General features: G+C 42.1%; 1 protein-coding gene across 4 annotated transcripts in view; it reads right to left on the reverse strand.

The window, feature by feature from the left end:
- The window catches only part of LOC125883407 (adhesion G protein-coupled receptor L3-like), a 277,555-nt gene that overhangs the window by 12,994 nt on the left and 241,722 nt on the right, over positions 1-22,839 (reverse strand). For all 4 annotated transcript variants that reach the window (XM_049567671.1, XM_049567670.1, XM_049567668.1 and 1 more), the window contains 5 exons: positions 20,391-20,611; positions 14,732-14,798; positions 11,818-11,909; positions 1,388-1,556; positions 719-844 (listed from right to left, as the gene is read on the reverse strand). In XM_049567671.1, coding sequence (XP_049423628.1) covers positions 719-844; positions 1,388-1,556; positions 11,818-11,909; positions 14,732-14,798; positions 20,391-20,611 — 675 coding nt within the window. The remainder of the gene's footprint in view (positions 1-718; positions 845-1,387; positions 1,557-11,817; positions 11,910-14,731; positions 14,799-20,390; positions 20,612-22,839) is intronic.

Here is a 22,839-nt window from a genome sequence, read left to right on the forward strand (position 1 = left end):
TGTGTATAATTAAACGCTTTGATCTGTGTGCAGAATGCAGCTTGTATCGTGGGTTGCCACTGCATGCTTGACTCTAAGGGCTATTTATAACTGAACACTGGAAGGAAATCACAATCTTTAGAATATGGATATGATGTTCAATTACAGTGTATCGTGGCAATTCATCCTATACTTGATGTCAATGTGGGAGGAATACATTATCAATTCACTTCACGAGGAGACAGAATTTGCAGATTTTGGCGGAGAAAGTCAAATCTGCATTCATAAGCGTGGAGAAAATTCCTCACAAGGCTCAAGCCAACACTTTAGTCAGCGTCGCTGTGCCGCCATGCTGCCTGCTCCGGTGAAAATGAATTGCAGACTGACTTCATGTACTTGGAAAATGTTTAGCTCAACGAGCACTATATTTTCCTGCTATCACTTCCAAACAAGGACATATGCTGCACTTCCTCGCAATCGATCACGCGCAGCTACACAGTCACCTTTTAAATCTTTTCTCATTAGTTCTGTAAGGAGGTGCACATCTGTGTAATGTCACAGATTATTATTTAGGAATAAGTCGCCCTTGCTTCCAGCTATGCGGGCTGACTACCTAAAGATAAAATTTGGTGGTAATCCAAAACCACAGGAGAGATAATTTGTCCTCATAAAGGAGATAAAAGTCAAGTGCAATAAATGAGGAATGTAAAGAAAGGAAAAAAAAAAAAAGGAGTGCCACCTGTGACCCTGTAGAGTAGCGTCCTGGAGCACGGGAGGCGGCGCCTTTTCCAGAGCCGATGGAGCTGTCCACACTTTTGCCACTGCAGCAGTGAGTACGCAGGCATTTTCCATACTCCTTACGCACCTGTATGAAATCAAAGCACAGGTACAGCACATACAAGCCAACAATTAGACCAAATCCAAGGGTAACAATCCATGGGCGGCCAATGAGACAATAGGTCTCTGGGAACAGATATGCAAAAGGCCAAACCACCTCTCTGACACAGGGACAAGACTTTGTGGTGGGTTTGCCCCTTTTTTGTTGTTGTTTTGCATCTTCCGTTTGTCATTATGCAATTTTTTGTGGTTTTGCATCTCCCTGGTGTAATTCTGTGTCTTTTTTGGTTGTTTTCTCTTTGCAGTTCCTTTGCATCTCTATGTGGACCTTTTGTGTCTCTTTGTGGTAATTTGAGTGTCATCTCAAAAATAAGGGGCTGGCGGGGGGCCCTGACACTTGTCTGTTTGGCCCATTTAGTCATCCATCAGTATAACCATCTCATACTTGGTGCATTTGGAGATGCTTTTGTGGCACACTTGCTGGAGCATGAAATGAATTCAATGACATGTGCAGGTAACTGTTGTCACATTGTACAATCTCAGAGAGCGCATCTTGACAATAAACCCATACCTTCTTCTGCAGCACGCAGTGGAAGATGAAGATGAACATTCCCTGCAGGGAGTTGAAGATGGTGAACAGGTAAGCCATGACCACCGTGCTCTCGTTGACGTACATCAGGCCAAAGGCCCAGGTCAGGCCCAGCAGACATAGCAATGCAATGGCCCCAATCACCCACGATCTGCAAACACAGACAAACAGCCATATTACAAACCATTCAACAAAGCTTTAAAAGTAGTTTGAACTCGTGAGGAGCTGTGTTAATTGCACCAGTATAATAAAACAATTTCAAGTGAAGTGTGTGCTACCACTAAATTAAAAGATATCCAAACATAATAGTCAGGTATAATGGAATCCAGAGTTTTCAAGGTTTTCCTGTGAGAGGAAGAAAATGCACCAAAATGAAGAGGGGAAAAAATCGATGAGAAATGACAATGGATTTCATCTTTATTCTCCGACCCTGTCCTTGTCTTTGCTACCATTCCTTCACCTTGTATGCACTCTTTCAAGAAATGGCATTGACGATTTGAAAAGCCGTAGATGATCATAAAGCTGCAGCTTCATATGTACGATAATGGAGGTCTGTATAAATGGGAGGGTAACACATATGGCATTTTCATTACAAGACTATTTGCATGTTGGATTCTATTAACCGAGTCTTGGGATAACTGTCTTGTAAACTCTTACTCAAGCTGAAAGGTTGAACGGAGATAAATGCCCTTGAGAACACGGAGTCTATTAAGAGTGAGGGGCTCTATCTTTATGCGCAGAGAAGTGGCACTTTCTCTTCACCTGCACCCTTTTGGTATTTCAGTGACGGAGTTAAGATTGATATCTGTTTCTTGCCGGCATCCGTCATGCACAACAGCCTGCATGCGTGACGATCTTCCCTTTGAACTGATTGAGTCATTTTACATACAGCCGTCTGAAGGAGACTGTTTCCTCTGCAGCCTCTAATTCGAGTGGTTCACATTGTCAACCACATGGTAACCTTGATTAAGTATTGTGCACACTATTCCTGACTATCTGACATAATGGCAGACTCCCTGCGGTTGTGTACATCAGCGGTTGGTTATATCTCGCTGACAAGTTTATACCATCTGAATTAGCAGAGATGTGAAGGTCAGGGATTGGAATCACGGCTGGTTACATGAGCATTACGGTTTAATTTCACAGCAGTATGACCATATGTGTGAAAACTCTTGCACACTGCCTTGCTTACCTTTAATCTATTTCATGGAATGTTTTGTCTAAACCTGCTGAAGGTGTTCTTAAAGGAACAGTTCACCAAAAAATAAAAAAACACACATTCTTCCTGTTACCTGTGCGTTATTTGGCTTGTGGTGCTCAAAACACCAAATTAACAGATCTTAAAAACTCAACAGCAATGTCTCTTTCCAGAAATCATGACTTGGTTATTTGGTATTTCTGACAAGTTTCATGTGGGAACCATTTTCTTTCTATGGAACAACACCCACCAATCGTATCACTTCTCAGAAGGAAGCGCGCATCTACTCATGGATGAGAGGCTCGTGAGATATAAACATTAATGGCGTCCTCCTGGGCTGAGCTGTAACATTAGTTAGCTCAGTGGTGCTAGGTGAGCTAGCAGTAGATGCACACTTCCTTCTGCGCAGTAATATGGTGAGTGGGTGTCGTTAAGTTGAAAGAAAACAGTTCTTCATAAAACTGCTCACAACAAGGTCTGTGGATTATCTTTTCTGTAAAGAGACATTGCTGTTGAGTTTTTCAACTGTATTTTTTTTGGCGCTTTGAGAACCACAAGCCCAGTGCCATGGGCATCTCCACGGCCCATATCTCCGACAATTGGCAGCTCACACCAAAACAATCGAGACTGATAAATAGCACTACAGGTAAGAGGGAAAATATGTGTTTTTGATTTTGGGGGTGAACTGTCCCTTTAAGGTATGGATGTTAGTCATGTATGCAAATGTGGTTATTCTACGGTGTATAGTAATACCTAGACGTTAAAAAATGGTGATTGTATTCATAAAGTCCAAACATACAAAACTTTCTAAAAATGGGACTTATTCTGCTATCAACTATATAAAGTAGATATTATTATGATGATTTCAATTTATTTATTTTATTTCATTATTTATTCAAGGTGTTTCAAGTATCTATCCACTGCTTTTACCCAGAGACAGCATGTGAATCTTTATCCGTGACTGTTAGCTCTCTGGATTGGATGCAGATAAGGGAAAAAGACTGGCAAATGTGAGCACCACATCCACATCACAGTACTAATATTTCCATAGAGTGGACTTTGAAGATACAGGTGCTATTTAAAACTAATCTTGCTTGTCACATCTGTATGTGTATCTAAGACAGGAGCGGTGTGTGCACACTAATGCGGCCTTCAACATGACTGAGTATTCCACAATAAATCATGTTAATGATTCAGAGAGGCACCTAGATGGATTTGGGCGGGGATTTGTTCATATGAAGGAGTAAATGAAAGATGGCATTATGGGGAAAGGGTTCTTCCAATTTTGTCTTACTTGATCTCAGGTTCATAATCCTGATAGCTGAGCGATATGACGAGAATAACAAAAGAAAACAGGCAGAAATAAATCAGATCACATAACAATGAGATGGAGAGATGTAATCCAAAATGTGTGGACGTAAATACAATATACAAATTTAGACATTAAGAGGGAAACAATACACCAAGAGGGATGATGGATTATTTTGGCAGAGGAGATTAAAGCTACATTCACAGCATCCAAACATCAAGGCAAGGCATTCATACATTTTGGGAGGGGATTTGTTAGTGATTTACAGGTGATAAGCATAATTATCTTGGTTCACTGAAGTATCTAGCTCGCCTCATAAATGCTGGCAGACCTCTGCATTTAAGCGGTTATAAATGGGCCAGGTGTGCGGCAAAATAAATGATTTATGAATTCACCAGGGCAACCATTAAACATAATTTTCCCAGGGCTGTCTTAATGACCTGGTGGGAGAGGTACTTCATCAAGGCGACTGCCCCCGGAGTGGACACAGAAACACAAGCAGTGGGCACAAAGAGAGCAAAATATTGTCCTCTAACTAGCGTTCGAAGAATGGTTTATGATAGAGACGCGAGAGGTCAGGAGAAATGCATCCAAGAGGACAGGATATGAAGAGGCTACGACTCGTATCGCACATGGCTTATCTTCTTGTGGAGTTATCAGATAAAAAATATGGGGATGGATTTGAGAGCTGCGTGGAAGGAGCCTTGAGGCAAAACTTCAGAGACTGCATAACAGTCACTGAAAAGCATAACAGCTCACTTACGAATGAAGAGGGTGCGTTTCAGTTATATCCTGTCAGGACTGCATTCCTGAAAGCTACTACAACAGTTACAGAACCTCTCACTTTATATATCTGGCATCATTAAGCTCAAAATTGTTTATGGTAAGTGTAGTGTTTGGCAAGGAAAATCAAGTTATTTAGGAAGACCTCTAATTAAATGTGTATTCTGATCAAATTTTTGAATGTTGAATATAGCATCTGAGCTTTATAAGTACTTTGGCTTAACTGTACTTGTCAGAAAACCATAGATTCACTTGAATGGTTGTGCAATATATAGATATACTATCCATCTCCGGGGGCTGCAGCAGAGCACTTGTAAGCTGTCGAAGCACGGAAAAAGAGAGAGAAGCTTTATTGTGCTAATCGTTGAGAAGAAACGCCAAAAATGAGCAATTTCAAGGAGAGAACTACTTCAGACTGTGGCATCAAATTACTGCCAATTTCCTTCAAAATGACTTAATTTGCAGAGGTGCCATTCATTGCAATGTCACAGATCATTTATGTATGAGATTGCAATTGGTCAATTCAACCTGTTCCAAATCTGTATAAAGTCATTTTATAGGCTGTTTCTGGGAGGAAAAGAGGAAGTGCTGTGATCAACCCAACAGGGTGTTAATTATTGAACCAAAGGTATACTTAAAATGCTAATCGCCTCAAAGTGTTTAAGACATCAATGGCGCAAAGTTTTTGATGTTGCTATAGACGATTTTTTTTTTTTAATCTTTAAAATCATCCTCGTTAGCATATTTCATTTGAAGTTTCTTATCAGCACAGGGAAGAAAGCTATGCAAGTCAAAAGTCACACCTTTCTCTAAAAAACTGTTAAGTCCGTCATGTCCTTAATACGCCAAATTTAGAAGCAAGTTCGATATTAAAAGTCACAAAGGGTGCAAAATGTCACGTTGTAATCCATGAATCACTGGACAGTGGCAGCCGCTGTCTCCATTACGGGGTGAGGAGGGGGGAAAAAACACATCAAACACAATATCAATTCTACTCTACATCCTCTACTGAGAAATGCTGCATCTTACCAGTGCCACTCTACAATAACACATCCATCATAATAACGGTAGCTAAAATGAGGAGGAAAAAGAAAAATGGAAGATGAAAAACAGAAAGATGTTAAAGATAAACACAGGCTAAGATAAAAAGGCAGGATGTGAGTACTAATCAAAAGGAGAAAAAAGCAGGAGGGAGGGAGGGAGGAAGAGATACACAGCAGAAGAGATGAAACATTCATATTAAAATAAGGCAGCATGATGAAATCTGAGCAGAAAACGTGACACCAAGCCATAAAGAGGAATCAAATGGCAGAAAGATAAGACAAAGGAAGACACACCTCATTAAACGGAGCGAAATTGATTTAATTAACCCGTGGTATCATCATCATCAAACCAGTTCACCTTGATAACTCGAAGAAAAGCTCATATGGAAAGTCAGGCAATAATGGCTCTAATTGATTCAGTTGTAATAGTGAGGGCTTCACTGACTGCTCCACCAATTTGGACAAACATGCAGAATATCTGGCTTTGATATTTTGCAGTGTTTGGAGACGTGGATCAAATAAACGCTATTTCAATCCATGTTAGAAACTAAAAGACCTCATACTTACCTATTACGACTTATTTATGATGAATAGAAGCACCAGTTATAGGCTATGATATGTTGGGTTGAGCAGTACGGTTTCTAAAGCCGGTTTTCTGAATGTGTGTGTGCAGTCGTGTGTTGAGAAATGGCTCCCGACTTAAAAACTGTGTCAGATGAATGAGGGCTGACAACAGCAGCGCTGCTTTATACCATTTTCCAATGGTCATCTGAAACATTGCCGACCATTTCACAGCCAGCGAGACTCGGGGGTCGGGAGGTCAGCTGTTTGGCACATTATGGGAGGGGAGTGTAATAAATCATATGACACCGGGAACTCCAGCAGTCAATATTTTTCTGCAGAACAAATGTATGTTGCGGTACCAAAGATGGGGAACATACAAGAATGGACTTGGAAAATGTTCTCTAGAAAAGTATTAGAGTATTTTGGATCAGCGCTTTGCTCGATGTACCTGCTGTTCTGGTCCTCTCGTGGTCTGGAGCTGTATCAAAGTGTTCTGCTAAGCAATCTATCTCCACACCGTGCTTCAGTATATAGGCTAGAGAGCCAAAAAAGGGGCTGCAGGTGGTCTACCGGTATTTCTGCCAGTGTCTGATCCGCCAGGCTTGTGTTCTTCATAGTGGATGTGTGAGAATGGGGCTGTGTATTAGCTTGTGCGTACAGTGCATATGTCTGAATGTTGATGTGCACATGTATCTGAGACTCAATTGTGCCGCCGATCAGAATCCACACTGAGAGCAGAGCCCTTATGGTAGCACGGGAGAAAAGCCACAGGTTCCAATATTTAAAAGTGGTCTGTCAAAAAAAAAAAAGAAAAAAAAAAAAAGAAAGCGCAGAGAACACCCAAACATACTGTATATTCAGACCATTTACAAGTCAAGTTTTGATGGTCAACCTCGATGGCTGTGTCAGTGCTCCCGGCAGCTGCTTCACAATTCTCTTGCCATAACCTGATTGCTGTTCTTTCATTGCAGCAAAGTGCATATGACTGATCCACTTTTTCTTTGTAACACACCAGAATCAAATAGCCTAGAAAAACATAACCTATTATTTCACAGAACCTGATGAAAAAATTTGCACAAAAGAGGTGACACTGAATGGCTTTCACTGTGTAGCCACTTCAGAATGTGTCAAGTTTGGATTAACCCATTTTTAACATTGCAGGAAAGTATAGGACCTCATTATAGCTTTGACAAAGCGTAGCAAAAAGAGCAGAGCAGGACACGATGAGACTTGTATCAGGTAGATGAAACCAATAGGTATGACAGCAGCTGGAGCAGCTACATGACTCACCCACCCTTGACTTACACATCTGTCCACAATCAGCCCCCTTGGCCTGGAAGCAGATTTCCAAAAAATTGCTAAGTTGAATCTAAGAATGCCAAAGCTGGTTTAGACTGACGTGTAAAATGGTTGCTAGTAAACATGTATAGCACTCTCCAATCACATGCATTAACAGGGAGTCACTGTAGCATCCAGAGCTGTGACCTAACTTCCAAAAATAACTCTTACTGTAATTTACATGTGCATAGATGAAAAATGAGAGGTGCCAATGGCACCAAACTAGCTGGTTCTATTGAGTTATAACGTTTTTGTCCAGACCATTCTCTCCCGAAAAATGAGCATATACAGTAGCGCTGTTGCAAACACCTTATTGAGATCCGTATATTCATTTATTGTAAAGATAAACAGAAATACAGGCCTTGGTAATTATGACAGGAGCAAAATAGGGACGTCAGGAGACTTGGTATAAAGAGTGATGATGGATTGGTCAAACAAACACAGGACTTTCAACCAGGACACCACTCTCTGTGTCCTGTGTGCCAATTTGTTATCCTAAGATGACAAAAGCATGACCCACCCTACTCTGCGTCCGATTGGCTGGTACTCCTGCCTTTGTTGGTTGCATCAGTTAGGTTTGGGCGTGTGGGGGTGTGATTGGTTAGGGTTAAGGTAAGGGTGTCAGAATAAGCCAATCAGAGGTAGAGTAAGGCAGAATAAGGAGGGTCATGCCTTTGCCATCTTAGGAAAAAAACCTCATGTCCCATGTGATATCAAAAGTCAACAGTAGCTTAACTTGTGTAACGCACTTAACCCAGGTCATGTACGTAACTTTTGTAAGGGAATGAAGTTATGTAACAAATATGCTTATTTCGACCCAAACCATGATCCTTGTTTGTTTAAGTATGAGGACGTATTGTTGTAGCCATAACAATTTCTAATTTAGGTTGTGTTATTTTGGAGAAATGTAATCCAAAATTGTTCCAGCAGCCAACAGCCTTTTACCACTTGTCGAGTCAGATGCGTCGACCTCATTCGACATTTTCTTTGCCCTTAAACAGGTCATATATAAGCAAGCTAACATTAGTTTTGTCAGTTAACTCTACTAGCTACACAACAGTTAAACCTGGCTGTTACTGGGTGTAAATCTTAAGGAAAATGTGTATGTATCTATGTAAGAAACAGACTGTGTGGGGCAAACATCTTTTATTCAATAATGAAAATTTCCGCTAAGTTAACACATATTATAACTGAGTAAGTCTGAACTTATGCAGAGCAGATGCACTTTGCAACTCAGTTCAGTTGAGGATAACAAAACTTCCAAACAAAGCCACTGTGTCCCTTAGAAGTGACAAATCTCATCTCAAAGCTGAACATCTTTAAATGTTGCCCTCCTGCTACAGGTCATCTTAAGGTGACTGTAATGTCAGTACGGGTCACACCGCGGCCCCGCTCTAAAACAGCACTTAAAAACCTTGGCTTGACTGAGAAACATCCTGTGGTGAATTTGTGATGGAAAAACACAGTACGGCCTGACACGGTGCAGCTTAAGCATGCTATATCATGCTCGCAGAAGATTGTGTTTTTATGTGTGTATCACTGTGCTGAGAGGAGCAGGGCAGACAGGGCCACTGTGCTGAGACACAACCAGTGATGTGATGCCACAAAAAAACAGCCAGAGCGCCGGCCATAAAGTAGACTAATGTGTCCAGAGTGGCTTAAAAAAAGAGAGGCAGACAGCAAAAACAGAGCCGAGACCCTTATCCATCATAGCAAACGGGTGGCAAAACAACTTTACACCATCTGTAGAATGAGTCTGTCCTGACACCAGGTAGCTGGAGCTTAAGTCAAAGACAATGACCGAAAATGCTGTGTCATTCTTCAGGGTAAAGGAACCTTAAAAACAACTTTTAAAGTCTTACTTAAATAACATCAAGCCAGACATCTGGATGAAACCTGTAGAACCCATCTATAAAGTCAAACGTGTAGAGTTTAATGCACAAATGCTTCAGTACTTGAAGCTGATCAATATCTTTACTGTACATGACAGACTGTCTATCTACCACCCCTCCTGCACTCCACACTCAAATTTTCGCCGCCTTAACATCCCTCCTTGTCCCACCACATTTCTCCCGACGCTGCTGGGCATCGTGAAACTATAACAGCAACCATCCACGTATCGTGCCGATGTTAAAGGATGCCAGATTTCAATGACTTCGGAGAGAGACCTGGCTCGAAAATACTTGCACTCTTTCCCCAAGCCCAAAGATTAAAAAGTATGCTATTTAAAAACTGTGCAACCTATCAATTCATTTCCCTTCATTCCTGAATCAACATTAATGCTTTTTATTCCTGGCACAGCAACAGGGTTCCTGGTTCAAACCCAGGGTGGGGGGGTTGAACCCTGGGGTGGTGGAGCCCTTCTGTGCGGAGTTTGCATTTTCTCCCCGTGTCAGTGCGGGTTTCCTCCGGGTACTCCAGCTTCCTCCAACAGTCCAAAGACATGCAAGTTAACTTAATTAGTGACTCTTCATTGTCCGTAGGTGTGAATGTGAGTGTGAATGGTTGTCTGTCTCTGTGTGTCAGCCCTGTGATAGTCTGGCGACCTGTCCAGGGTGTACCCTGCCTCCCACCCAGTGTCAGCTGGGATAGGCTCCAGCCCCCCTGCGACCCCTAACAGGACAAGCGGTTACGGAAAATGAATGAAAAATAAATTCTTGGCAAGTCGAAACTTAATTCCCCAGATGATACGGTTTGTTTGAACCAACCGGCATCCAATCGAGTTGAGTGACAGAATCAGGGAGAACTAATGTTACATTACTGGGTGCCACCTGGAACTATGTGCTGGTCAACAAAAAACAGAGTGCAGTATTTAAAACGAGCACTCAAAAATTACAGATCAAGACGCAGCAGCTTCCAATTTTGTTTGAAAAATACAGTTGCACAAAGAACAAAAAGGTAAAGCTCACATCAACATAATTAGTGAGCTAACATTAGCTAACATTAGCGTAACAGCTAAGGAAGTTTTTAACAAACCTGATTCAACAAATGAATGCAAATTTTAAAAAGCATTCATGATTTTTGTAAATTTAATATTGGCATTACATTCGTGGAAGAGCATATTATGACTTGTTTAAGAATCAAAACTCAAAGTTTAGGACTTGGGACTTGCCAATCTTGACTTGGGACTTTAGCATAAAGACTTGAGACCTTTTTGTAACATGCAAAACAATGACTTGGGGCCACCTCTGCTGAGAAGTAAATGAAATACATCCCAAAACACAAACATCATTGTAATAAATAAGCGAAAACATAAAACCACTTGTATGGTCCGTTACTTTTAAACAGACAGATTTTGCCTTTCTCACTACTCCACAAGGGTGTATGCCTTTTTACCCAATGTACACATATTGCACTTCCAGATGACTTGCCTTAAGTAAAGCTATTTAATGTGAAACTTTAATAAAATACTTTTACCAGCTGAAATTCACCTTAGCAAAACTGAAATAAATTTTACTAGCGCGATAAATGTTTGGCGAGGTATGCAAACTTTTACGAGCAACCATGTAAACACCAGTGAAACTTTGAATGCAAGTTTTCTAATCATTATTGTCCCTTAAGCTCTCACATTATCTGAAAGCAGCCAGGCATAGACAGATAAACAGACTCAAATACACAAAACACACACGCAATATGAATATTCATCGGCGGCATGTTGACACCAAGATAACACCAGGTCAGGTCTGTCAGATTGTCTCCTGGCCTTTTTCCCGTACAGACAACAGCGTCCTTCAGATAATGATGGAGACGCAACAGAATACCTGTTTGATTTTAACCCCGTCTGACACAACCTTTCAGCATAATAGGGAGTGCTTACCTCGCAGGCTCAGACTCCTGGACCCTTGGGTTGGGTGTTCACAACCTTAAGTGCTTTTAATGAGGTTTCAAAATATCAAAGGAGGAGGCAAGAGAAAGTGAATTGCTCGGGAACACCGGCTTGAATACAGAGTAACAGCCAAATGTTGCTCTTTAACCAGCGGTTCATTAAACTGAGGAGGAAAAAGAGGAAGAGTCGGCTCAATCTGAGTCGATACAATCCGGCTGTCAGGGTGCGTTCGGTGGAAGCGAGCCTGTCACACTCATATTGAAACATTCTTTCCATCTGTAACAAAACGTCACAAGGAGTGCTATTTCTGGATGACTTTAATGGATATCTGGGTGATCTGAGTGCTCTTACTTGATGTTGTCCAGGCAACCGGAGTCTGGTTTCAAGATGGCCGTGTGATGGAACATCTTGTAGAGAGCGATGCCCAGGAAGATCACGTTGAGCTGAGAGACAGACAGAGATTCGCAGAGAGAGAAGGAGAGAGATAGGGGGATGGGGGGAGATGAAGCTTGTGTTTCCTGTTTCAGTTCCATTCATTTTATATCAGAGCACTTTGTAGCACAGAGCCGGAACGCTGCAGCCAGACTAGGTTTCCCACTTTGCCAAACAGAGCACAAAATCCTGTGAAACCTCTATGGTGGTACAGCAGACTAAACAGAGAACGGTGAGACAAGACAGCTGCATACTTGTATGAGGGAGCCTTTCCATCTGACTTATTCACACTTGTCTCATCATATTCACACTTAGAGACAACCACAGGGAATAACTGCCACTGCTTCCGCATTCCTTTTCTTTACAGTTTGTAGGGGGAAAAAACTGCTTGGCATTGATTGAAATTCTTGTGAAATGCTTGAAGAACTTACAGCATTCATAGCATCATGTTACCTGCTGTATCACAAGCAACGACAGCCTTTAATGGGTCGGATATACACAACGAACAAAAGTTGAAACGCAATATTTAACTTAACTCCAAGACTTTTTATGCACTCAATAGATACATTTTCTTAAATTTCGGTCTCAAGTTTTCTCAGTGATTTTGGCAGTACTTCCAACCAACCCCTCTTCACCTCTTCGTCTGAAACCAGCCACCTGAACAGCTGATGCAATAATCGGTTTACACAACCAAAGAATTCCTGCTCAACCAGTCAGAAACCGTCTCAGGGAGGCTCATCTGCATGCTCACCGTCCTCACCGGGGTCTTGACCTGACTGCAGTTCGTCGTCGTAACCAACTTGCAGTCAGGTCAAGACCCCGGTGAGGACGGTGAGCATGCAGATGAGCCTCCCTGCCTCTGACAGTTTGTACTGAAAGTCTTGTTTGGGCAAACTAGTCATTGCATCAGCTCTTCAGGTGGCTGGTCTTAGACGATATTGCAGGTGAAGACGCTGGATGTGGACGTCCTGAACTAATGCGGTTACATGTGGTCTGCGGTTGTGAGGGTGGTTGGATGTACTGCCAAATTCACAGTAATGTCAATGAAGAACATTCAGTTCACGGGCAACAGCTCTGGCACACTTCCTCAAAACTTGCAACATCAATGCCATTGATGTTTAGGGTGTACTTTTATTGTGACCATCCCAAGGTGCATCTTTTAGTAAAGCCATTTAACTGGCATCTTAACTATGCCATACTTTTCAGGTGGATGGATTATCTTAGAAAAGGAGAAGCTCTCACTGATTTTAACACATTTGCGACCAAACTTTAAAAGAAATATATCTATTGAGTGCATAAAAAAGTCCTAGATCTTTAACTAAAACCTGTGAAAAAAGGGAGCAAAAACAGTGTGTGTTGCAGTTAAAAAAGATTTCAGTATAATTTCACTTTACTTTGATGTGCCCTATTTATAAAATGGGACACTTTTTAATTCACCTTCCTGCTCTGTTTTCTTTACATGCCGCATTTCCTTTTCAAAAAACAAACTGTGAAATAAAACTTAAAAACAAACACAGAAGTTGAGTCAAGCACATCTCGGTGAGTTGAACTTTTGCACCTACGTTTGCCAAACACACTGTAATTAGTCAGAAAAAAATAAATTAAAAAATGTCTTGTGTGTGACTGCTGAATACCAAAAAAAAAATTACATGTGACAGACCCACTCTGGTGTATCTCATTATTTTCTGTTTCTCTGGAGTCGGTAATCACAAAAATAGATAATGAGTCAAATCTGGTCGCAGCATGGGGGTCTTTTCAGAAGGACTCCTCAAAAATTACAGCAATTAGCAAGCTTTCACTTACTTTACTGCGGTTTACAGTTCACATTAAACTAATAAGAGGTGAGTATTTAAAAAGAAGGGAAATTTTTAACTGCTTAAAATGCATCTTTGCCTCAACCCTCACCAAATTCCCAGGGGTACAATTGGATCTGAGCTCTAGCCGTCTTTCCAACACAGATATTCTTGTTTGTAAATAGAAAGGAGAAAGGCGTGAGTCATGAGGCACACATTGTGAATGATTGCACAAAACTGGAGCGTGAAAGTGCATTATGCGTGTTTGGATTTAGCATCCAGCTGGGCATTAACAGTTGTGTTAAGAGTTTTCACATTTGGGGTCCTGTGGGACAAGAATATTGTCACATTTTCTACTTGTTGAGGATATTTATTAGTTGATTTACTGATTCCGAATATTTATTATGATGGCTGACTGGTGTCTTGGCAAATTAAGAGCAGACCTCCTGTGAAACGGCAATATTTACAGCTTGGCATTAGCGTAAATGCTTAGATGAACATCAGTCTCACATCCGATTAAAAGCAGTTGGATCAATAAATGAGATATTTTATTAGAAAACTGGGGCTGTCCTAGTTGGGAAAGACATAGACAGTGTGTGTGTGTGTGTGTGTGTCCTCCTTATGTATCCGCACCCAGAGCTGTGTGTGTGCCTGCGAGGAGGAGATGGGAAAAAGGTAGCGGAGTACGAGTTGGAACGGGAACAAAATCAATCATAATCGCAGTGCGGATTACTCCAACGCTGCATACTGAGCAGAGTTCACTCTCTTTCTCTATGTCTCTCTCTCTCCCCCGCTCCATCCCCCCAAAAACTGTCTCAGCCGGTGACTGCAGCGGGGTGACAAACTGCAATACATTCTCTACACCCCTCATTCGTTTTTCTGGACGGCTCCGTGCCCGCCGGTGGCATATATGCTCAACAGGGCAGAGAAAAGAGGGAGGATAGGAGCTAGAAAAAGGGATCTCGCTGGACCATTTAAGCGACGACCCGCAGGCTAAGTAGGGTTAATGAGCAGAAGGGGGGGGGGGGGGTTACGCTTACCATAATTATCAAGGTTGCTGGTCCTATGAAACTCCAAATGAAGTAGGTGTCCAGGCGAAGCCAGCAACTGCAATGAAAGAGATAGAGTGAGGGGAGTAGGGGATATGAAGTGAGAAAGAGGGTGGTGAGAATAAGTAGAGGAAGTGAGGAGGAGGAGGAGAAGGGGGTGAGAGAGAGAGAGAAAGATTTGAGGTTATGGCTTTATACTCCTGCTCAGGGGATATACATCAAGTAGGAGGCTGGAGTGACACAGAGGAATAGGCACTTCAAAAACATAGATTGCCGCAAGGAGCTCAAAGAATTATGGCCATCAGTAAGAATTTGGAGGAAAGGGGGCTTTCAGTGTCAATGGCAGCAATAATGATGGGCTTTCATAGCCAAACAGGTGTACTTTCAAAGCTAAAGAAAAAAAAAACAGAGGTGGGATGGAGCTAAAACTGTAGGGGATGTACCACACAGGCTGGGAGTGACCAGACTTTAGTTGGATTCTGTTTCAATTTGTCAAGTTAAGGTGGGAAATCACCATTACAGATGATAATTTATGGATGATTCAATTAGTACTCAATTGAATCCTAGCTGTATCACTTGAAAGGAATTGGATTGACCTTGACCCTGACAGACGTGGCCACACACAGTCCTTGAGCACTCAACAAAGTGTCTTACATGTTCACGTTGACTGCGATGACTGTCTAGGACTGCTGTAATTATGTCAATAATTAAATAACACACTCTCCTGACCTGACACTTCATATCAAAACAGCACATATAGTTAATTCTCCTTCGCCGAGTTAAACGAAATGCAGGCCAGAAGCAACAGGGCTGGTGGAAGGTGGCAGCGCTCCTTTGAAATGGTAAAAAAAAAAAAAAAAAAAAAGTTGATTCATGACCTCTGGTTGAATTATTAATCTTTTAATCTCCGCTGCCGCAGCAGATAGACGCCTCCATTTTTGGCTACTGGAATATTACAGTTCATACAGGCGTGTTGTCATTCACGCTGACGGCGGGGGGGAAATGGAAGTGGCAGAGTATCAGCTGGAATTCAATAGCATTCAAAGGCAAATTGAAGTGTTCAGTACTGGGCACTGGAGGAACACACCACTGGGCTTTAGACAGTGACAGTGGTAAAAAGTGTGAAGGCAAACATGTAAAAATTATGTCTCTAAACATGGCATGCTGCTTTGAAATGTAATTTCCGCTGAAAGGTTAGGTGTCTTTTCTTCCAAAACACGTTCTGATAGCAACACAAAGCAAGATACAATCATGCATGATATGATGACTGCTATTGTGGTTCCTCTTTGCGAGTGAAAACAGTATTTACAGCAATATAACCTACAAATCGAAAATTCAGGCCTAAAACCTCAACTGCGACAGACAAGTTTTGCACATGTTTCACTTTTTGTCACCAAAGCACTCGCACACATACGAGAGAGAATACTGTATGAGAAGTGACAGGACCAATATTGAGTGGTCCTTTGTTGTTCCTGGGACTTGATATGTCTCCCCCTCGCTGATATCAATGGATGAGAGGAGACAACACAGAAAAAACACATATGGATGCATAAAGAAGTGAACAAGCCCAAACAAAAGACGCGCAACATGCACAGAACCCTGGCAGCCCATCAAAGCACATGCTCCGAACGTCGCGGTTATAAATTATGCTGAAGGTTCCATTGTTCGTTTTTGCCTTCTTCTTCTTCAGATCATGGAGAGATTTAAAGACGTGGTGGGCGGTGGGAGCTGCAGGCTGTCATTTTTTTTCCTGCCTCCTCTACCTCCCCTTCTCAACTTGTGTCACGCTTGTGTTTGGCTTTTTGGAGCACATCTAGTTTTATCTCCCCTCCTGATATGCTACTTTGTGCACTATTCCATTAGTAACCGAGCAATAAAAACCAGAAGCGTGTGCCAGTCAAAACACAAGCCGTGCTCGTGCCAACAGCTTGCGCTGACTATTCTGGCATTCGTGGCACCAATCTGCAGCGATCTGCGACAGGCTGTCCTTTGAGCCAAGGCAGCTTAATCTGCAAAGACGTCTTTGCAACAGAGATAGTCATTTCATTGGTGTGACTGTGAGCTGATGACCAAGTGAGTGAGTAAGGCAATGTGCAATAATTGAGCCAAGGAGTCACTCAGGGCCTTTTTATTCACTCTGAAGAACATTTCGACTTTAAATATGACCTTTAGAACTTGTGCATGGTGTTTGGTGACGACTATTAAAGGTACTCTGTGAAGTTTGGTGCTATGGAGCAATGTCTTGGTGAGCAGCTCTCCATTTTGTTTGTATCTTGTGTTGTTGTATAAATTCCTGTCAATGGTTTTAAGCTAATACAACAAAAAATGTAGCAATCAGCCAGCAGAGGGCAAGACAGATGATAAAGAAAATAATAGCGAGAGCTTGTATGGGGAAAGCTAACATCAAAGCCAGGGTCACATGACAGACGGAGACAGTCCATCGACTCTATATAAAGATCGTAGATTTTCATAATAACAAGATACCAGAAGGCAAGATGGCACCTACTCATTCCAATGGAGTTGCTCGCCTGGTGCATAAGCCCAAACTGTTTTCGATGTTCTGGCTTTACTTCTGTGGTAATGCAGCCCACTTAATATGCACAGCAGTGTTTCTCCCGCTAGCCCTATCCACGAGTTTGTGTTAGGCTCAAAGATTTTATGTTGTGATGACTTCACAGACTTTTAAAATGCTTTTCTCAGCTTGAGGAATGTTTTACAAAATAAAACCTTTCATTGCAATACTGCAAGTGGCCACTGGGAAACATTTGCTGCAAGGATAAGTGGCTTTCCTGGGGCCTGATAAAGATGGACGACATGACACTTCCCAAAAGTGAAGCAAAAACATTTTCATCGCCCCCTGGTGGCTGGCGGCAGTACAGGTCATAAACCCCATCCGCTCCATGTTATCGGATGGGACACAGGCCAAACCTTATTTATACAGTTTATGGGCCAAACTAAAAAATCAAAGTAAAACTCACATTTTTCTCAAGGATTGTTTCTGTCATGTAAGATATTTTTTTATCATGTGTATGTATATTCAAATCTCTGTTTTGGTTTTAACTAATGTTACAAAAAAGGGGTGTGGTGTTAGAATTGTCTGCTGACACATCCCAATCAGTGTACTTGCAGCTGCTAGCGATTGGCTGGACAGATATATGAGTGGGAGCTTGATACTGTTGATATCGCTACTGCAAAGTCTCTGGCTCCAAATGACATTGCTAGTGCAAGGTGGCAGCGGCTATATCACCCCTATCTTGGCTTGGGAGGATGTGGAGACGCTTTGTCCATCTTTATATACAGTAGCATCAGTAGGCTAGTTACTGATAGCCTTGCCAACTTGTTTAGGCTACTTTGCAGTAAGAAGCTAACGACTGAAGATGCCCATAACACAACTGCCCTTGAGAAAAACCACAGCATAGCTTATTTTGTTTTGCGACAATTAAAAAAAAGCACAACAATGAGAGAAACAAAGTATTATAGCTAAAGACTTTAGCATGCTAACCTCCTTTGAAAATGTGACTCTCACCTTTTTAATTTTCTTGAATCTCTGTATTACAGTTTTATTATTTACAAAAAAATCTCTCCAAATATTTTATGTGTGGGTCTGTTGACAATTACATAGCCAAACCTACAACTATTAAGGTCTTAAGATAACAATAGCTAATACAGCCAATTGTGGTGAACTGGCAGTAAACATGCTAGCAGGTTAGCTTGCTAGCTTGGGTACCTCTGATTATGAACAGAACAGGTTTCAATCATAGACTGTGTATAAAGATGGACGACAGCTCCCTAAAAATGAAACTGATGTAAACATGTAGACTTAAGTGTATTTAAAGACATAATAACTCCACAGGGAACCTTTAACATTACCCAGCATTATAATAAGTCCTCATTGGAACAGACTGGACTACTGAAACAAAAAGGTAATTCTATCCCCTAAGATTATGGCTGGTTTGATGTATTACTTTCATTAAACTGGAGACATGATCAGGATCATATCCTTGTTTTGCTGACCACTCAACCCCTTCACTGGACTTGAGAGGAGTAAAGTGCCTTGCTCAAGGGCACATTCAGAGTAATCACTCAGAGTAATTGAATAGAAGCCCTCCTTTACTTTCCTGGGTTCAGGGATTCCTTTTTGATCTCAGACTCTGAACAGGTGACTTCACAAGCTCACTGACCTTCAGGCTGCTGCGGACATTTTAATGCGCTCAGTTATGATGAGCCACTGGGGCATAGCTCTGGCTATCTACTAAACCTGGGTCACTTTTGACAGCAACTTGTTGGCTATCTCCGCTCAAAGTGAGACCGCCCATGATAACGCTACTGCGGTCCCAAAATCAATTTGCGGCGGGGATACGTGCCCTCCCCCACCTTTTGCTATTCACCACGTGTCACGTCTTGTCCCTTCCCTCATCCTTCAATGGCCGCGTATAATTGTTCCACTGGTGGCAGGCTTTAATTATTCACATGATGCCAAGGCTCAGGCGGTGGCAGCTATCACCTCATCCATCACTAAGAACTATGGCTCCGCCGATCTACAAATGCACTGTCTACTGGTTGCGTTGTGTGTGGCAGAGTGTGTGTGCCATTTATGATAAACATCTTGGAAGCAAACTGCTGATGCCGGTCTTCATTATTTTCAGATGGGTTTGAGATTAACAGAGAGGAATGGAGGGAGATCCTCTGCTTGGCATTACACTGCTTTATAGACCACTTTGTATTTCCGAGGAAAGGGCTTATGGAGCTTCTGCAGGAAATACAAAAAGGCAGTCTCCGTCTCTCCCCATCTTTTTGTTAATCTCCTGTCTCTTTCTCTCTCTTTCACTCTCCATCTCCCTGTTCATACTCCCTCCCCCTCCTCCCTTCCTCTAAATCTCTCCGTGCCCGCGCTGTAATTTGTGCATCCTAAAATGCTGAAGACATTAACGACAACAACACGCCATTCATCCAGCAATACTATCTCCTGAAGTTAGCATTTTTCACTGTCAAAACCGTGTCAATTCAGCAGCGGGGAAATGTACGCAGCTTGAGCAAGCGTTCTGCTTCATTAAAAGTTGATGATGAGCAAGAGCTATTGGAGCGTCATCTGCGAGATTGTCAAAGCCCCTCAAAGCAACACAAACAGTTGTCAAATTGTTAGCAGGGTTTCTGTGGCTGATACACACAGAATGGCGGGGTTCGGCAAGGAAAGCCTGTTGGGGTATTTTTTGGCCACCTGGTTTCCCCACCACATCAGGGTATCGACTGAATCAACAGATTCTACATTGTTTTCCAAAGCTGTGGAAGTAATATTTTCTCGACAAAGCTCCTGCTGAGCAACAGAAGACATTCACTGTTCTACTTACAGGCTGACTAAGTAGTTCACTTTAAGACTAGTAAATGCAGCTTGGTGTGAATTGGTGGAATTCCCCTTTAATGCACGTTTTCTAGAAAGCTGTGCGCTCAACAGTAATGCATGAGGCTGAATTCTACTCATGCAAAGAATGAATGTCAAAGCAATTACTGTGTAGCACTGTCTCAAAAAGGTACCATCATGTGATCTTTTGTGGATTACATGCAGAAACAAAAGCCCCTTCTTCTGCAGCATTCAGATTGTGAAGCCTAATGTGCTCACAAGATCACTCCACATTACTCCACATGTACTCACACTCGATCTGTGCCGTAACTGCGGTAGTCCACTGCAGCAGAAACGGCCACAATAAGTGCCGGGACCCCGTAGCCCACCAGGTAGAAATAGCGTCGGCGTGAGTGCTCGCTCTCAAACACCTCCACCAGCATGATGTAGAGCTGCACGCCCTCCAGGAACATCCATGTGAACGCCGCCAGGAAGAAGAAATGGAGCAGGGCAGCGAAGACGGCACAAGCAATCTGGGAAGGGTTTACGGTGGCAGACACAAACATAAACGGGGGAGATAAAGAGAGAGGGAGTGGAAAAAAGAAGGGAGATGTGAGCATTCACAGTGGAAAACATATTCAGATCAAATCAGTTTGGGGGCATTTCGCTGATTTCTTGAAGGATTAAATGCCTTGCTGGAGGGCATGATATGACTTGCAAAGTGTGTCATCCAAGTGACTATAGCCGAGCAGCATTTTCTGACCTCTGCGTGTTTGTGTCTTCCCAACAATTAGCATTGCTAAGCTTTTTTTGGCCGACGTGATTGGATGTTTGCCTGTAGTGACTGGCAGAAGAGCGCTGCAGCTACTGAGCCCATGTGGTCTTGTTTGCTGTGGCTGGCATGGATGAAAGAGAGATATGAAGAAGCAAAGTCAACAGTCCAAGAGCCATTTGGAGCTCGCTGCATTTTATACTGCGGCCAGGTGCGAGCACATAATGTAGTTACACACTTCCTGAGCTGATAGAGATACGTACAGACAAGACTGGATTACGACGGACTGTCAATCGCATGTATGCCCATGCTCACACACTTTCTAAGAATAATAAGATACAGTACTTACATGGATTGATCTAATTATTGGCACAGTTGAACATAACTAGCGTATTTTGTCACTGAAATGGATTCAATTAAATAACTAAAAGGTTGAGTGGACATTAATTGCAGTCCAGGAAAGTGATCTTAGAGCCAGGCTGTGAATCAGACCCATAAAATGTTATGGAAGGGAAAGGTGTAGGGCCCAAGCATTATCTTTAACTTCTCAGGGAAGTGGCCTTGCTTCGCTAAACTGTAGCCTCGGAGTTTTGGCGCTGATAGTTATTGTGATATTTGAAGAGCAAAATATAGATATGAGGCTGAAAAGTAAAAACATGTAATTTATTTCTTGGTGAATTTATTATTTCTATTCATCAAAATTCACTTGAACTTACACCACAGCTATGAACTGTCAGCATGCTTGGAATAATATGCCAAAAACAATATTGAATAAATTAAAAGTGTATTAGCAGTAAGATATATTCCAGTGTCTGACCCCATTATAAATTCACAGACACAGCTCATTTCATACTGTGCTCAGACAATCACTCCAGCTTTTTTTTCCCCCCACCTCAGAAAGCAAAGCTAGCTGTGTACTCTGCCTCATTAGCAAGCAAAAATGGCATGATTGTGAGGAGCTGTAGGTGGAATAAAGCCCTCCGCCATTCTGTATACATGACTCCACATTTGTCTACAGCGAGTGAGCACACACACTTGAAGATGACTGTGCGGTGACAGCATGCCTCCACCTGCTCCCACAGCTGAGCTCTTACAGGAAAGTAATGTCATCCAAACTACAGTTATTATACCAGAAGATGGTTTAGTGTATTGAACGGCTTAATCCAGATTAATCTGAAGTGTTAACAAATTGGAAAAACTGCACCAGGAGGTGCTTGGTGGGGGGGTTGAACAAATGAATTAACGTCTGTGAGTATGTGCAGTATAAGAGTGATCGAGATATGAGGATGTGACAGCGGGGTTGGCAGGTGCGTGTTGTGACTGAGTATGTGAGAGTCATTTCAAGAGTGTGTTTGCTTCTGTGCAACCAGGGGACCAAGAGGGAGTGTTTGTTGAATAAAGAGAATCCAATTCTTTCCCTTCAGTATTTCGTCTCAGCGAGGCAGGCAGAATCAGAAAAGTTCAGGGCCACTGGCACTCTCTGGGAAGTACCACTCACAGCACAGCAGGGCGCCAAAGGGTTCATTTTCTCAAAAAAAAAAAAAAAAAAAAAAAAATTCTAGGCTCTTAAATCTAGAGAAGAGAAGATGGTGAACACTCCTTAGTGGAGGTTAATACAAAGCTTTCGGGGAGCCCCTCTAGCAGCCCCTGGGGACTTTGTACTTGCCAAAAGATTTTCGACAAATTTTGTGATTCCAGACTTTTTTGTGCCAAGGTGCAAAAAGAGTCTTCTCATTTTTTTTCCCATCTTGACACATTTAATGCTCGTCTCACTGACCAGTTGTTGAAAATGCTGCTAGCTGAATGTCTGCATCAATAAAAGCAGGTTTGTCACTTTATTGTTGGCACCTTCAAACATTTTAGATTACCTTGAGAAAATGGTTTCAAGTCAACATTTGAGTTGGATAACAACTGCACTCTCATGGTTGAGTAGTAATACTGCATGTAGCTGGAGCTAGCAGCTAGTTAGCTTAGCATGAAGAGTGTATA

This window comes from Epinephelus fuscoguttatus, linkage group LG23 (assembly GCF_011397635.1).
Source record: "Epinephelus fuscoguttatus linkage group LG23, E.fuscoguttatus.final_Chr_v1".
NCBI classification, from domain to species: domain Eukaryota; kingdom Metazoa; phylum Chordata; class Actinopteri; order Perciformes; family Serranidae; genus Epinephelus; species Epinephelus fuscoguttatus.